This window comes from Aotus nancymaae, unplaced genomic scaffold (genome assembly GCF_030222135.1).
Source record: "Aotus nancymaae isolate 86718 unplaced genomic scaffold, 86718_ANA_hifiasm-v0.15.2.pri h1tg000009l, whole genome shotgun sequence".
NCBI classification, from domain to species: domain Eukaryota; kingdom Metazoa; phylum Chordata; class Mammalia; order Primates; family Aotidae; genus Aotus; species Aotus nancymaae.
The window spans coordinates 16441524-16457141 of NW_026988420.1; the positions used below are offsets into that span (position 1 = coordinate 16441524).

A 15618-nucleotide genomic window follows, 5' to 3' on the forward strand; every position below is an offset into this window, starting at 1 on the left:
CCTCGCGCCAGTGCGCTCCGACACGGTCCTGGGATCTCAGGCGTGTGCGGGAGCGGAAGGGCAGGTGAGCGGCGCAGAACGCGGCCGCAAACGCAGCTTCCAGAGCTCGCCCAACGCCTGCAGGGAAGGTGCCGGGTGGCGCCGCAACGGGTCCGCTCTGCGCCGCCCCTGCTCGGACTCTGAGCCTGGCTGCCGGGTGCCGCGGATCCCAAAGGAAGCAACCGCGGCGAGAGTGAACTCCGCACCTGGAAAATCGATCCGTGATGCGCAAAGGCCAGCCGCTGGCCTCCAACGGGCGGCGGGCTCTAGGCCGGGGGCGGGGACGCGGGTGCCCAGGCGGGGGCTTCCAGTGGGGGAGGGGACCGAAGGCGGGAGCGACGGCTGTCAATCACAGACCACGCCCTCCTCGGCCCAACCCCCACTGCTGTCCTGCCCAAGGGGGCGGGGACCCGTGTTCGCCACGCCGAACGTTAGTCTACGCCTCGGCAGATTCTATTGGCTGGAAGGCCGTGGGAAGCAGCTACCAGTAACCAATTGTAACGCACAATTGGCTCGTTAGGGCGGGGTGAGCACGGCTCGCTTTCTCGGGAGCCAATAGAGAAAAGGAAAGTGAAGCATTTCCTGTGTTCGCGGGTCGGCGGAAGATGGCGGCGGCTGAAGGGATTTGGTCCCTGTGCAACTTGTTGAGGTGAGGAGCCGGTCGTGTGGGCTCACAGACGTTTTCTGTTCTATAGTGGTACTTACCTGTCCAGTGTAGCTATATTTTGCGGGGAAATGGCCTTCCTTGTCATGAATCTAAGGTAATTTCTCAGGCCAATGAGCAGTCTTCCTTTTTCTTGGAGGTCTCCTGTATAGGCTGGAACAGACTAGGTCTTGACTCAGTTTTCCGCGTTTTCCTCTGCTTTACCGTTGACTGAGGAGTCGGGTTCCCTTCCCTGTTTCAGCTTTTTCTTTCTCTTTCACACTCTAATTAGTCTGTCATAAATTGTTCATATTCATTCCTCATTTTTCTTTACGATTGAGCCAGAGACGTTTTCCAATCTATCATGTCTCTTTTCGGTAAAGAAGAAACAAGATCTTCCTTTCCATCTTAGTTTCTCCTCTTAAACTCACCAAAGCTTCCATTGTTAACGCGTCACTTAAATATAAAGCTTATGTTGAATCCTCTGCTTTTTGACAATTATTTTAATTTTTACGATTGATGTAAAAAGTCATATATTTTATGTAACTTTTTACATCAATCGTAAAAATTTTTAAAAAGATAATTTGAAGTGCAAATTACACTAGTGGATTTTAGTTAACAGTATGAAAAGGTCATTGATAGGGTTTCAGAGTCTGTATTGCAACTGACATTCAGGAATTATGTAACTTGTCAAATCTGGTCTAGCATCAAAGAATATCTGTAACTACCTGAAAAGCTAAATATATTCTAAACATAAGATCAATATGTATTAAAATATACTCCCTTTTCCTACTACATATCTAAGTGAGCCTGAACTTTCGTCATATACTTCAACAAAAACAACATATCACTACAGATTTAATGCAGAAACAGAAAACAGGAGCCACTGTCTGATTTCACGTCAAGCCAAACATTAAAGAGATTTGCAAAAAACATAAAACACTGGCACCCTTCTTGCTAAATATCTTTTTTTGGTTTGGAAAATACAGTTTTTTAATAAAAATATGTTAATATGTAATGAAAGAATTTTAATTTTAAATGAATTCATAAAAATTTTAAAGTTCTTTAGTTTTCATTTCTAATATACTAAATATTGGTAGATATAAGCAGTGTAAACCACTGGTTCTCAACCAGGGGTGACTTTTGCCCTTCACAAGACATTTAGCGTTTGACAATATCTGGATGTTTTTTATTTTTTTTTATTTTTTTAGAGATAGAGTCCTGCTCTGTTGCCCAGGTTGGAGTGCAGTGGCATGATTATAGCTTACTATATCCTCGAACTCCTGGGCACAAGCAGTCCTCCCACCTCAACCTCCCAAAGTGTTGGGATTACAGGCATAAACCACCATGCCTAACTGATAATTTTGATTGGGAGGGTGCTACTGGCATTTAGTGAGTCAAGATCAAAGATGCTACAAAATGTCCTATAATGCATAGGACAACCTCCCCAACAAAGAATTATTTGGTCCAAAATGTCAGTAGTGTCAAGGATGAGAAACTCTGATGTAAACAAAAGCTCTGTTGGATCCTTGGTAGAATTTTTAAGAGTATAAAGGTGAAAAAAAAAGAGTATAAAGGTGTTCTGAGACTAAATTATTTTAGCTTTGAAATAAAGTGCTTATGTGGGATTTCAGATAGAATCAATTACCTCTTCAAGTACACAATCGGAAATCCCACATGAGATTTGTTCACAATAGGAACAAATGATGATTTCTTCACAATAGGAAATCCCACGAGAATTTTATTTCAAAATAATATCCATAAAATATTTATTTCTGGTCAGGTGCAGCAGTTCATGCCTGTAATCTCAGTGCTGTGGAAGGCCAAGGCAGGAGGATCACTTGAGGCCAGGAGTTTGAGACCAGCCTGGGCAACATAACCCCATTTCTACAAAAAAAAAACATTTTTTAATTAAAAAATGTTGGGTATAGTCCCAGCATCTCAGGAGCCTGAGGCGGGAGGATCACTTTAGCCCAGGAATTTGAGGCTGCAGTGAGCTATGATTGCACTACTGCACTCTGACCTGGGTTACAGAGTGAAACCCTGTATCTAAAAAAAGCAAAATTTACTTTTCTGATAAATTTGTATGTTTTCGTGTGGACTGTGAAAACTATGTGATACTGCTTGGCCATGACCCCACCCAAATCTCAAGTTGAATTATATCTCCCAGAATTCCCATGTGTTGTGGGAGGGACCTAGTGGGAGATAGTTGATTCATGGGGGCCAGTCTTTTCCCTGCTAGTGATAGAGAATAAGTCTCATGATAGTGAATAAGTCTCACGAGATCTGATGGGGTTTATCAGGGGTTTCTGCTTTGGCTTCTTCCTCATTTTTCTCTTGCCACCACCATGTAAGAAGTGCCTTACACCTCCTGCCATGATTCTGAGGCCTCCCAGCCATGTGGAACTGTAAGTTCAATTAAACTTGGTGCCCTGTGTCCAATTAAACCTATTTTTGTTCCCAGTTTCGGGTATGTCTTTATCAGCAGCATGAAAATGAACTAATACAGTAAATTGGTATCTGTAGAATGGGGTGCTGTTGAAGAGATACCCAAAACTGTTGATGTAACTTTGGAACTGGGTAACAGGCAGAGGTTGGAACAGTTTGGAGGGCTCCGAAGAAGACAGAAAAATATGGGAAAGTTTAGAACTTCCTAAAGACTTGTTGAATGACTTTGAACAAAATGCGGATAGTCATATGGACAATGAAATCCAGGCTGAGGTGGTCTCAGATGGAAATGAGGAACTTGTTGGAAACTGGAGCAAAGATCACTGTTCTTATGTTTTAGCAAAGGGACTGGTGGCATTTTGCCCCTGCCCTAGATATTTGTGAAACTTTGAACTTGGGAGAGATGATTTAGGGTATCTGGCACAAGAAATTTCTAAGCAGGAAAGCATTCAGGAGGTGACTTGGGTGCTGTTAAAAGGATTCCATTTTAAAAGGAAAACAGAACATTAAAGTTCAGAAAATTTGCAGCCTGACAATACAGTAGAAAAGAAAAACCCATTTTTTGAAGAGAAATTCAAGCTGCCTACAGAAATTTGCATAAGTAGCAAGGAGCCTAATGTTAATCTTCAAGACCATGGGGAAAATGTCTCCAGGCCATGTCAGAGACCTTCACAGCAGCCTCTCCAATTACAGGCCTGGAAGCCCAGGAGGAAATAGTGGTTTTGTGGGTTGGGCCCCTGGTCCCCATGCTGTGTGCGGCGTAGGGACTTGATGCCCTGTGTCCCAGCTGCTCTAGCCATGGCTGAAAGGGGCCAACATAGAGCTCATGCTGTGGCTTCAGAGGGTAGAAGCCCCAAGCCTTGGTAGCTTCACGTGGTGTTGAGCCTGTGGGTGCATAGAAGTCAAGAATTAAGGTTTGGGAACCCCCACCTAGATTTCAGATGTATTGAAATGCCTGGATGCCCAGGCAAAAGTTTGCTGCAAGGGCAGGGCCCTCATGAAGAACCTCTGCTAGGGCAATGCAGAAGGGAAATGTGGGGTTGGAGTCTCCACACAGAGTCCCTCCTGGGGCAGCCTAGTGGAGCTGTGAGAAGAGAGCCATCATCCTCCAGACCCCAGAATAGTAGATCCACTGACAGCTTGCACCATGTTCCTAGAAGAGCTGGAGACACTCAATGCCAGCCCATGGAAGCAGCCAGGAGGGAGGCTGTACCCTGCAAAGCCACAGGGGCAGAGCTGCCCAAGACCATGGGAACCCACCTCTTGCTTCAGCGTGACGTGGATGTGAGACCTGGTGTAAAAGGAGATCATTTTGGAGCTTTAACATTTGACTGCCCCACTGGATTTCGGACTTGCCTGGGCCATGTAACTCCTTTGTTTTGGCCAATATCTCCCATTTGGAAGGCTGTACTTACCCAATACCTGTATCCCCATTGTATTTAGTTAGTAACTAACTTTTGATTTACAAACTCATAGGCAGAAGGGACTTGCCTTATCTCAGATGATACTTTGGACTGTGGACTTTTAGGTTAATGCCGAAATGAGTTAAGACTCTGGGGGACTGTTGGGAAGGCATAATTGGTTTTGAAATGTAAGCATGTGACATTTGGAGGGGCCAGGGACAGAATTATATGGTTTGGCTGTGTCCCCACCCAAATCTCAAGTTGAACTGTATCTCCCAGAATTCCCATGTGTTGTGGGAGGGACCCAGGGGAAGGTAATTGAATCATGGGGGCCCATCTTTCCCATGCTATTCTTGTGATAATGAATAAGTCTCACAAGATCTGATGCGTTTATCAGGGGTTTGCACTTTTGCTTCTTCCTCATTTTTCTCTTGCCACCACTGTGTAAGAAGTGCCTTACCTCCCACCATGATTCTGAGGTCTCCCCAGCCATGTGGAACTGTAAGTCCAATTAAACCTCTTTTTGTTCCCTTTTTCAGGTATGTCTTTATCAGCAGTGTGAAAACGAACTGATACACTATGCATTAGTTCCTATTTGCTTAGGCAGCTAAGCAGCCCACAGGCCAGTCTGCTATTCACTATTTAACTTTTGGCATTTTATTATTTTTAAATCTTATAAGCTCTCCTCAAATCCTTTATAAAGGATAGGCAGAGTATGAAAAATATTAGGTTAGGTTCCAACTGTATTGGCATTCTTAAAAGAAAAGCACCTTGACATTTTATTTTAACATATTTTAAGCAACATCTGAAGAGGTAATAAACTTTTGCATCAGTCATTTATTTATTGGATGCCTTCTCTGTGCCAGGCATCATACTTGGCATTGGGGATACTATAGTGAGCAAGCCTGGGCCCTTGTTTTTGCAGAGCTTCAGTCCACCTGACAGTAATAGAGAACCTTTTAACAGTCACTTTGTGAATGAGTTTATTAATGAATATTAGTAGAACATTAGTGGGTTTTTGGCAGCTCATTCAGAGGCACATAAGGGAAGGTAGTAGTATTAAGTCATGTAAATAGAGCAAATACAGAACTGAAATAGAAGTGGAGAAATCTAAGTTCCATTCCTTTATCTCAGAAATTGTTCTACTTGAGGTGAAGTAACAGAATGAAGAAGATTTACTATCTTACCAGACTTTTAACTAATGGAATATTGATCATTCAAAAGACATATTTCTTTGGCATCTAACCCTCAAAATGACAGTATGTAACACATTCTTAATCATGTTTTATTTAGATTAATAGTTACATGTGTTTTTAATACCATAACACATAAACTGAGGAGAAAAGGGGTTCAGTGTTGATTTTTACTGCTGATTAAAGTATGTTAAATTGGTAACATGCTAGGGGGATTGGAATTAAAGGGGACTTACCCTTTTAATATTGGATATTTAGCAGCATTAGAATTTTCATACTTGAGTATTTTGGAGTTAGCAGACTTGTTAAAGACAATTCTTTGTCACTAATATATCAAGTAGATATGTAAAAGCAGACTTTATAAATTTTTAAATGAACATATCACATTGATTCTCAACTTTGTCCTCTTATTTCAGGTTTTTTTATTCATTATTCTTCCCTGGGCTAATTGTATGTGGAACTTTATGTGTATGTTTGGTCATTGTCCTTTGGGGAATCAGACTGCTGCTACAGAGAAAGAAAAAATTAGTGTCAACTAGCAAAACTGGGAAAAATCAAATGGTGATTGCATTTTTTCATCCATACTGCAATGCTGGCGGAGGAGGAGAAAGAGTTTTATGGTGTGCTTTACGAGCCCTGCAGAAAAAGTAGGTATGCATCTGTCTTAGCTAATTTGCTATATTGTTCCATTTCTTAAAAATTGTTACCCAGAAATTCATCTTTCTAAAGCACCTAGTAGTAAAAAATGAATTCCTTTTTAAACTGTTCTTCAATAAGAAAATATTTCTTTCATGTGCCCACATGCCTTATATGATCCTATTCAATTTTTGTTGCTATGATAAAGAATTAGACAAGGCCAGGCATGGTGGCTCTCACCTGTAATCCCAGCACTTTGTGAGGCCATGGCAGGTGAATCACTTGAGCCCAAGAGTTTGAGACCAGCCTCAGCACCATGGTGAAACCCTGTCTCTACAAAAAATTAGCTGGGCATGATGATGTGCACATATAGTCCCAGCTACTCCAGAGGCTGAGGTGGAAAGATTGACTGAGCCTGGGAGGTCAAAGCTGCAGTCAGCTGTGATTGTGCCATTCACTGCACTTCAGCCTGGGTGACAGAGTGAGAATCTGTCTCAAGAAAAAAAAAGAAAAAAGAAAAAAATGGACAGATGGACAGTGGATGGGGAAAACATCTGCTTTTTTTTTTTTTTGAATTGGAGTTTCGCTCTGTTGCCCAGGCTAGAGTGCAATGGCACGATCTTGGCTCACTGCAACATCCACCTCCTGGGTTCAAGCAATTCTCCTGCCTCAGCCTCCCAAGTAGCTGGGATTACAGGCACCCACAACCATGCCCAGGCTGGTCTTGAACTTCTCCTGACCTCAGGTGATCTGCCCACCTTGGCCTCCCAAAGTGCTGGGATTACAGGCGTGAGCCACCGTGCCCAGCCAACATCTGCCCTTTTATAGCATAATTTAATGGGAATAACTGGTTTCCTTGGGAGAGTGTATACAGAAGAGATTAAGTAATAAGCAGAAATATACCAAGTACCTTAGAGCACTTTAAGCCTGGATACTTGCAGGCAGTTGCAGCACACAAGAATAATCTTTATTAAAGCATCTGTTTGACTCAAATTTTTATATCATTACCAGCTGGATAGTCTCAAGTTACCATGTTAGAAGGAATATGGTGTTACACATCTTTTAATATTTTAGGCTTCCTCATCTCCATCCCAATACCGCAAAAATATTTATGATTCCCTTTTAGAAAGGAAAAACCATAGTAGTTTCCATTATTTTATCATATGAGGAAAACTGTTATTCTTCATGGTTACCCTACTTCCTGGTATACACCCTTCATTCAGTGCCAAGGCCTTCACACAGAATTTCCTCAGCTATACCTTTCTGTAATCTTGGCCCATCCTAGCTTCCAGCCCCTACCCCTGTATTTGCTCTGCCATCTTCTGTAACTGCCTAAATACAAAGAATTCTCTTAAGTCCCAACTCCTTGATACTTTTCCTACTCTCATTGATACTACATTTTTCTTCTCTAACTAGATTGTCTACCTCTTGAGGGCAGTGGTAAAGTTTCATGATATCTGTACACATAGTCCCCAGCAGTCTCTATTACACCTAACTCATCTACAAGGAGAAAAAAACGAAATCATTAATATGACTTGGAAGTTACTTTTTCATCTTGCTCTGGCCACATTGTGTTTCTCATCCCTCCCCATTCCTTCATATGTACTCTGCTCCAACATGCAGAACAAGGAGCAGCTCCCCGAACACATCGTGCTCTCTCTAGAGTCCCTCCCTTTATATATGGTGTTCTTTTCTTCTGAAATAACTTTTTTCTCCCCAGTTAACTTCTACAAGTCTTTCCTAACTGAATATATGCTACAGTGCACTTTTCATTCGACCTAGCCGTATTTATTGGGGATCTGCTATGTGCCAGGCACCGTTCTAGGGGTTGAGATGAAGGGAACAAGATTGATAAGTCCTCTTCTGGACCTTCAATTTTAGTTGAGAGAGACAAAATAAGCAAAGAAGAAAAATATCCAATAGTAAGATGTGCTATATAAAAAATTAAAATAGGGTAATATAGGAGTGACTTGATACTTTAGATTGAGTGATCAGCAAAATCGCTGATAACACTTAACCAAAATCTGAATGATGAAAACAGCTGCATTTATTGCTTGATGATTTTATGTCAGGCATTGTTTGAAGTGCTTTACATGTGTTAGCTTACTTGATCCTCAGAACAGCCTTATGCAATTGTTACCATTATCCTCATTTGACAAAGAAGGAAACTTGGGGCACTAGAGCCCATGTTCTGAACCACATGCTAAACTACCTGGCTTATGAAAAGACAGAGTGAAAATGAGAAAAGGGAATTCAGAGTAGAGGGAATAACCACTTCAAGTCCCCTAAGGCTGGTTGGAGCTTGGCATGTTCAAAGAAAAGAATGCCAATTTGGCTGCACCCTGGAGGGCAAAGGAAGGCATGGGAAGGAAGGTGACAGAGGGAGGCAGTTTCCAGATCACACAGGACTTGAGTGAGCAGGGAAATTAGTTCAGATTTTATTCTAAGTGCTATAGTAAGCCAGTTTTGGGGTTGACTGTTCTGTGACATAGTTTAGGGGTTGCCATGTTTGGTCTCCATCATACTGTTTCAGTTAGATGGCAGCTGGGGCTGGAGGCATCTGAAGCCTTCTTCACTCACATTCTCATTCCTGGGCTGGGATAATTGGAACTGCTGGGGGCTGTCCGGCATCTCTCACTGAGGGGCTTCTTCATGTGACTGGGTTGAGCTTATACACAACAGAGCAGTCACGGGCTGGTTAGACTCGTACACAACAGCTGTCTTCTAGCATGAGCATTCTAAGGGACAGGAAGTAGGAGCTGCCAGTCCCTTAGAGTCTATGTTGAGAAACTAGCAGAATGTCACTTTTGCCATATTCTGTTGGTCAAAATAGTCACAGAGCCCAGTGTTATTCCAGAGTAGGGGACATAGATGCCACCTCTCAATGGGAAAAGTATCAAAGAATTTGTGGCCTGGCCGGGCACAGTGGCTCACACTTGTAATCCCAGCACTTTGGGAGACCAAGTCTGGCAGATCACTTGAGGCCAGGAGTTTGAGACCAGCCTGGCCAACATGGCAAAACCCCATCTCTACTTAAAAAATACAAAAATTAGCTGGGCATGGTGGTGCACACCTATAATCCCAGGAATGCTGAGGCATGAAAAGCACAAAGCACTTGAACTTGAGAGGTGGAGGCTGCAATGAGCCAAGACCATGCCACTGCACTCCAGCCTGGGCAACAGACAGTAAGACCCTGTCTTTTTTTTAAAAAAGCAATTGTGGGCATTTTTAGGCTCCCAGAGATCACAATCTTTTTACGTTTTAAAAGGCTCATTCTGCTAGGTAAAGAGTAACTGGGAGGGGGCCAGAGAGGAGCAGTTAGATTGTCATCCTTTATGCTTCCACAGCATCCTGTGGCTGTCTTTATCAATGCATAGCACACAGTTTTGCAGTTATTTGTTTTGCATGTCTGTTTTTTCCACTGGACTGAGCTTCTAAAGATAAAGACTCTCTTATCTCCATATCCCCAAAACCTGGCACCTCATACTAGATGCTTAAAATGTTTTATGACTTAAAGAATAATATAAACAGTTAGGGGAGACCAAAGCATTACGAGTCATAAGAATATACTTTTAGGTATTTTCAGACTAATTAGTTGTGATACAGGCACAAGATCTAGCTTTTAAAGCCTTTTTGCATTTTTCAGATAAAAACCCTGAGCATTACTTTAGCATTGTGAGCCTATCAGAAGACATGTTTGTTGATGGTATTTTATTACCATTCTTTACTAAGACCACTGTCAAAGTTTTTGAGTATTTCTTGAGAACATCTCATTCATAAATCAACACTTTTTGTTGATGCCTGTTCTGTGTGAAACTCTTAAGTGGAGGAAATGGCAAAGAACTAGAAGTCACAGTCTCATTTGAGGGACTGTAGTTCTAATTCAGTAAATAAAAAACATAGAAAACATCATTTTTAGTATAAAAATAAACTTCTTTTTTTTTTTTTTTTTTTTTTTTTGAGACGGAGTCTCGCTCTTGTTACCCAGGCTGGAGTGCAATGGCGCGATCTCGGCTCACCGCAACCTCCGCCTCCTGGGTTCAGGCAATTCTCCTGCCTCAGCCTCCTGAGTAGCTGGGATTACAGGCACGCGCCACCGTGCCCAGCTAATTTTTTTCGTATTAATAGAGACGGGGTTTCACAATGTTGACCAGGATGGTCTCGATCTCTCGACCTCGTGATCCACCCGCCTCGGCCTCCCAAAGTGCTGGGATTACAGGCTTGAGCCACCGCGCCCGGCCTAAAAATAAACTTCTTAATGATTGTAAGAAAACAGTTATCTACAACTTTCTGCTTGATTTTAACCTAATACATTTTTTTATTTGAGACGAAGTTTTGCTCTTGTTGCCCAGGCTGCAGTCCAGTGGTACAATGTCAGTTCACCACAACCCCCGCCTCCTGGGTTCAAGCGATTCTCCTGCCTCAGCCTCCTGAGTAGCAAAAATCACAGGTGCCCACCACCATGTCCGGCTAATTTTTGTAACCTAATGCATTCTTAACCACTACATTCTATTTTAGGTATCCTGAAGCAATTTATGTTGTTTATACCGGCGATGTTAATGTCAGCGGTCAACAGATACTAGAAGGTGCTTTCAGAAGATTTAACATCAGATTAATTCACCCAGTCCAGTTTGTTTTTTTAAGGAAACGCTATCTTGTGGAAGATTCACTGTATCCTCACTTCACACTGCTGGGCCAAAGTCTAGGATCTGTTTTTCTTGGCTGGGAAGCTCTAATGCAGTGTGTTCCTGATGTTTACATCGATTCAATGGGATACGCTTTTACACTTCCTCTGTTTAAGTATATAGGGGGTTGCCAAGTTGGAAGCTATGTTCATTATCCTACTATCAGCACCGACATGCTCTCTATAGTGAAGAATCAAAATGTTGGACTTAATAATGCAGCCTTCATTACCAGGAATCCTTTTCTCAGCAAAGTAAAGCTCATCTACTACTATTTATTTGCTTTTATTTATGGACTTGTTGGTTCTTGCAGTGATGTAGTCATGGTCAATTCTTCTTGGACACTAAACCATATTCTCTCACTGTGGAAAGTTGGGAATTGCACTAACATTGTTTATCCACCTTGTGATGTGCAGACATTTCTGGACATTCCCTTACATGAGAAAAAGACAACCCCAGGACATGTGCTGGTTTCTGTTGGCCAGTTTAGGCCAGAAAAGAATCATCCATTGCAGATCAGAGCCTTTGCTAAATTGCTGAATAAGAAGATGGTTGAGTCATCTCCTTCTCTTAAACTTGTCCTCATTGGAGGTTGTCGTAACAAAGATGATGAACTTAGGGTAAACCAACTGAGAAGGCTGTCTGAGGATTTAGGAGTTCAAGAATATGTGGAATTTAAAATAAACATTCCATTTGATGAATTAAAGAATTATTTGTCTGAAGCAACAATTGGTCTGCATACCATGTGGAATGAGCATTTTGGGATTGGTGAGTTTGGCCTTTAAACAACTTGTTTGGTGCCATGAGATACACACTTTAGGTTGCTTTGATAAAATGGTAATACTCTAGACATCTGCATCGTGCCCTGATTCTCCTCCCCTAATCCACCAAATATATTTTCCTCATTTGAGACCTTGTAAGATTGTACTTAATAATAGCAACTAGTATTTATTGACCAATTCCTTGTAACCAATTATTGGTTATAATCTTCCTTGTAAGATTGACCATCTTCCTTGTAAATTGTACTTAATAATAGCAACTAGTATTTATTGACCAAATCAGTGTGCGGGCCACTGTTGAGATTTTTACGCATATTATCTAATTTAAGCCTCTCTAAACCTCTACTTGATAGGTGTTATTGTTATTCTCATTTTATAAATAAGGAAACTCAGGCACAGGAAGGTTTAGAAATTGCTCAAGTTCAGTTACACAGTAATTAAGTGGGTAGAGCCTGGATTCTAACCCAGATAGCCTCTGCTCTTAACGGCAACATTTTCTCTCCCCGTCTAACCCCACTACATACTTACTGGTACAGATTCCCAGGCCCTACCCTAATCCTACCAAATGGCCAGATGAAAATCTCTGGAACAGGCCTAGGTAAATGTATTTTGATAATGCTGCTTAAGTGATTCTGTTATGCATCAAAAGTTGAAAACTACCGTTTGCATAGGGGCTTCTCACAATAATTCTTTTCGTCTTTTATTGATTCTACCCTTATGGAATGGCCCTCTTTGTGCCAGATCCCATCATAAGTCTTCAACTTCAATCTCCTTGCCCTTTAGCCTTGTTTATTCTGGCACAAACTGCTATCTCTATTCTGACCTTTTAAGCACACTATAAAATCAAGTACTGCTTTGTGTTTAATGTGGGTCCGTATATGTTTCTCAAGTGCTTTGTGCCTCACACCAAATGAGGATAACATAAAAGTGACATTTCCTAAACTAAGACTACAATTTCTTTTATACTTTTTTTTTTTTTTACTCCTAGTTAGTAGTATAGTACTAGGCCCAGACATTCAGCAAGAACTTGTTGACCCAACCTTTTGCATGGGATCTGACCTCCTGTGCTTCCTTCCATAGAAACTTACTAAGCATTCATTCTGTGCTAGGGACTTGGGTGGATACTAGGGATGTGGTGGAGACCAGAGCTGCTTAGCCTGTCAGAGGCTTCCCGCCCTCTGATGGTACCAAAAGGCTACACAGGCAAGTGCTATGTCATGCCCTGTACCAGGTGCTGTGCTAAGGAAGTGCAGGGTGATGTGAGAGTGCCAAAGAGAAACACCTAAGGGGGCAGGGAACAGTTGCCCAAAGAAGTGATGTGACACTTGAGCAAGACCCGAACAATAATTAGAGGTTAACCAGGAGAGGGGAGAGTCTCCAGTAGAGGGAACAGCACTGTGACAGGAGTGACAACAGATACATCAATAGGAACACTCAGCAGGAAAACAACAGAGAGGTGATCTGGGCCAGGTTAAGCCAGCAGAAAAGAATGTCAGGATTTTAAGTGTTGCATGTAAAAGCTTTCTGATTCCTCCCGTCCATTCTGGCTACATGGGGAGTAGATCAGTGAGGAGCAGGGAGAGCAAGACTGGAAAGGCAGTAACATGAACTGGCCTGCTGTAGCAGCCTAGGCGGAGGTGCTGGTGAGCTGAACTTGGTAGGTGAACGTGCTTGAGAGAGATTCTGCTGTAGTATTGACCAAGACTTGGTGATTAATTGGATGTGTTAAATGAGGGAGGAAGAGAAGACCACCTAGAGTTTTGGGAGCTGGGCAGCTATGAGAATGGTGTTGGCTTTCTCCCAGAGGGGAAATCCAAGAGCAAATGCCACTGATGAGCCAAGTTTTGAACCTGCAGAGTTTGAGTTCATCTGTGGGACATGTGAGGGCATGTTTCCAGGAGGTAGTTATATATAGGAGTCTGAAGTTGAGGAGAGGAATCAGTTCTGGAAATGTAAATGGAGGATTGTCCTTGTACGAGGTAGTTATCAAAGCTCTCATGGATGTGGATAAGATTGCCTGGGGAATGTGTGCAGAGCGAGAAGAGGCTCTCAGTACAAAATGCAGAGAACAGGAACAGCTGGGAAATGGAGAGAAGAAATGGAGAAAGGAGGAAAGCCAGCCAAGTGCAGTGTCTTGGAAACCAAGGAAGAGAGTGTTTTGAGAAGCAGAGAGAGGGCACAGATTCCAACTGATGCTGCCCAGATGCTGGGGAAGGTAAGGCAGTCACTGGTGACCTGGGTAAGAGCAGTCTTAAGGGAGAACTAGAAGCAAAAGTCAGAGAGTAAGCAAAAATTAAAAGTTGAGCACTCGGAAGTGAACAAGTAGAGTTGGTAAGTGCAAACCATACTTTCAGTAAGTTTGTGAAGTGCAGCAGGGGAAAAGAGACAATGGCTAGGGGTGTTGTAGGACCTGAGGAACAACATGTGGCGCCCTCACTTTAATGCTGATAGGAAGGAGCCAGTAGACAGGGAGAGGGTAACATTGATTAGACGCAGGTCTCTGAGAAAGTACAGGATGCTCTCCAGCCTCAAGCAGAATACGGTATGAGCTACTGAAATCTGTTCTACAGGGATTTCACCACTGTTTTAAAAACATTTAGAATTATTTCATTTCTCTCCTATACATCCAGGATGATATCAGCTCTGTAACATCCTTCAGAGAATTGGGAAAGCAGTCACTTAAATCATTCTCTGAAGGGCTTAATTCTCTTGGGAATACAGCTAAGAAACACTGGCTAGAGTAATTTATATTTCATGTGTATCATTTAGCAGAAACTAACCACAGCTTCCATTTAGTTCAACACTGCTGTTGGGCACACAGTAGTCTCAAATATGCCAGAAACCCAGGCAGTAACATAAGCACCGCCATAGTATGCTTCACTTAGGTGATTTACATTTTTTATTTTTTCTGCTAATAATGTAATTTGAACTATTAAAATTTTGTTTTTGATATATTTTTACTCCTTTTGTTTTTCTAATACCTGTTAAAATTCTACCATGTTGGTAACATTCTCTAGTCTTTTTTAATTATCCACAATATATCTGTTCTTTAATAGGCTAGTCTTCCATCTACTTGTCTATTTTAATTGAGAATGAGGCAGCAGGCTAGGCGTGGTAGCTCATGCTGGTAAATCCCAGCACTTTGGGAGGCCAAGATGGGAGGATCACTTGAGGCTAGGAGTTAGAGGCCAGCCTGGGCAACATATTGAGACCCTAGTTCTACAAAAGAAAAAAGAATGAAGCAGCATTATTGCGAAACTTTGAAAACTAAAAAACTTAAAATTATTTTATTTTGTATTAAAGAAGTTAAATAAGCAAATGTCTAGACATATTTTTCTAAGAAGTCCTTTAAAATTTTCAAAGATTTGTACTCATCCTTATTATGAACATACTCAAAAACTTAAAAGACTACGTGATTTTTGTTTCTTTTTCAGGAGTTGTGGAGTGTATGGCAGCTGGCACAATTATCCTTGCACACAATTCAGGGGGCCCAAAGCTTGATATTGTTGTTCCTCACGAAGGAGATATAACTGGCTTTCTGGCTGAGAATGAAGAAGGCTATGCTGAAACTATGGCTCACATTCTTTCTATGTCTGCAGAAAAGAGACTCCAAATCAGAAAAAGTGCCCGTGCATCTGTAAGCAGATTCTCTGATCAAGAATTTGAAGTGGCATTTCTATCATCTGTGGAAAAGTTATTTAAGTAATGCTATATCTGTAATATTAAAGATATTTTATATAAAATGGTTAAAAACCTTCATATGTAAATATTTTTCTAAATTCAATCTCATTTGTC

General features: G+C 41.8%; 1 protein-coding gene across 2 annotated transcripts; it reads left to right on the forward strand.

Moving 5' to 3' along the window:
- The first annotated feature begins 584 nt into the window (after positions 1 to 584).
- ALG11 (ALG11 alpha-1,2-mannosyltransferase) lies at positions 585 to 15580 on the forward strand. Of its 2 annotated transcripts, XM_012466212.3 has the most exons (4): positions 585 to 688; positions 6143 to 6373; positions 10881 to 11812; positions 15258 to 15580. In XM_012466212.3, the coding sequence occupies exons 1-4, from the start codon at positions 645 to 647 to the stop codon at positions 15527 to 15529; spliced, it is 1479 nt and encodes a 492-aa protein (XP_012321635.1). In that variant the 5' UTR covers positions 585 to 644; the 3' UTR covers positions 15530 to 15580. The 2 variants fall into 2 exon arrangements, with proteins under 2 accessions (XP_012321635.1, XP_012321636.1); XM_012466213.3 differs by lacking the exon at positions 585 to 688 and having other exon boundaries at positions 6214 to 6377.
- The last annotated feature ends 38 nt before the right edge of the window (positions 15581 to 15618 follow it).

What these genes read in the sequence shown, in the direction of transcription:
- ALG11 (XM_012466212.3), top strand. Translation starts at nt 645, where the DNA reads ATGGCGGCGGCTGAAGGGATTTGGTCCCTGTGCAACTTGTTGAG. An exon ending in TCCCTGTGCAACTTGTTGAG is followed by an intron (nt 689 to 6,142) that starts GTGAGGAGCCGG and finishes CTCTTATTTCAG; the next exon opens with GTTTTTTTATTCATTATTCT. An exon ending in TTACGAGCCCTGCAGAAAAA is followed by an intron (nt 6,374 to 10,880) that starts GTAGGTATGCAT and finishes ATTCTATTTTAG; the next exon opens with GTATCCTGAAGCAATTTATG.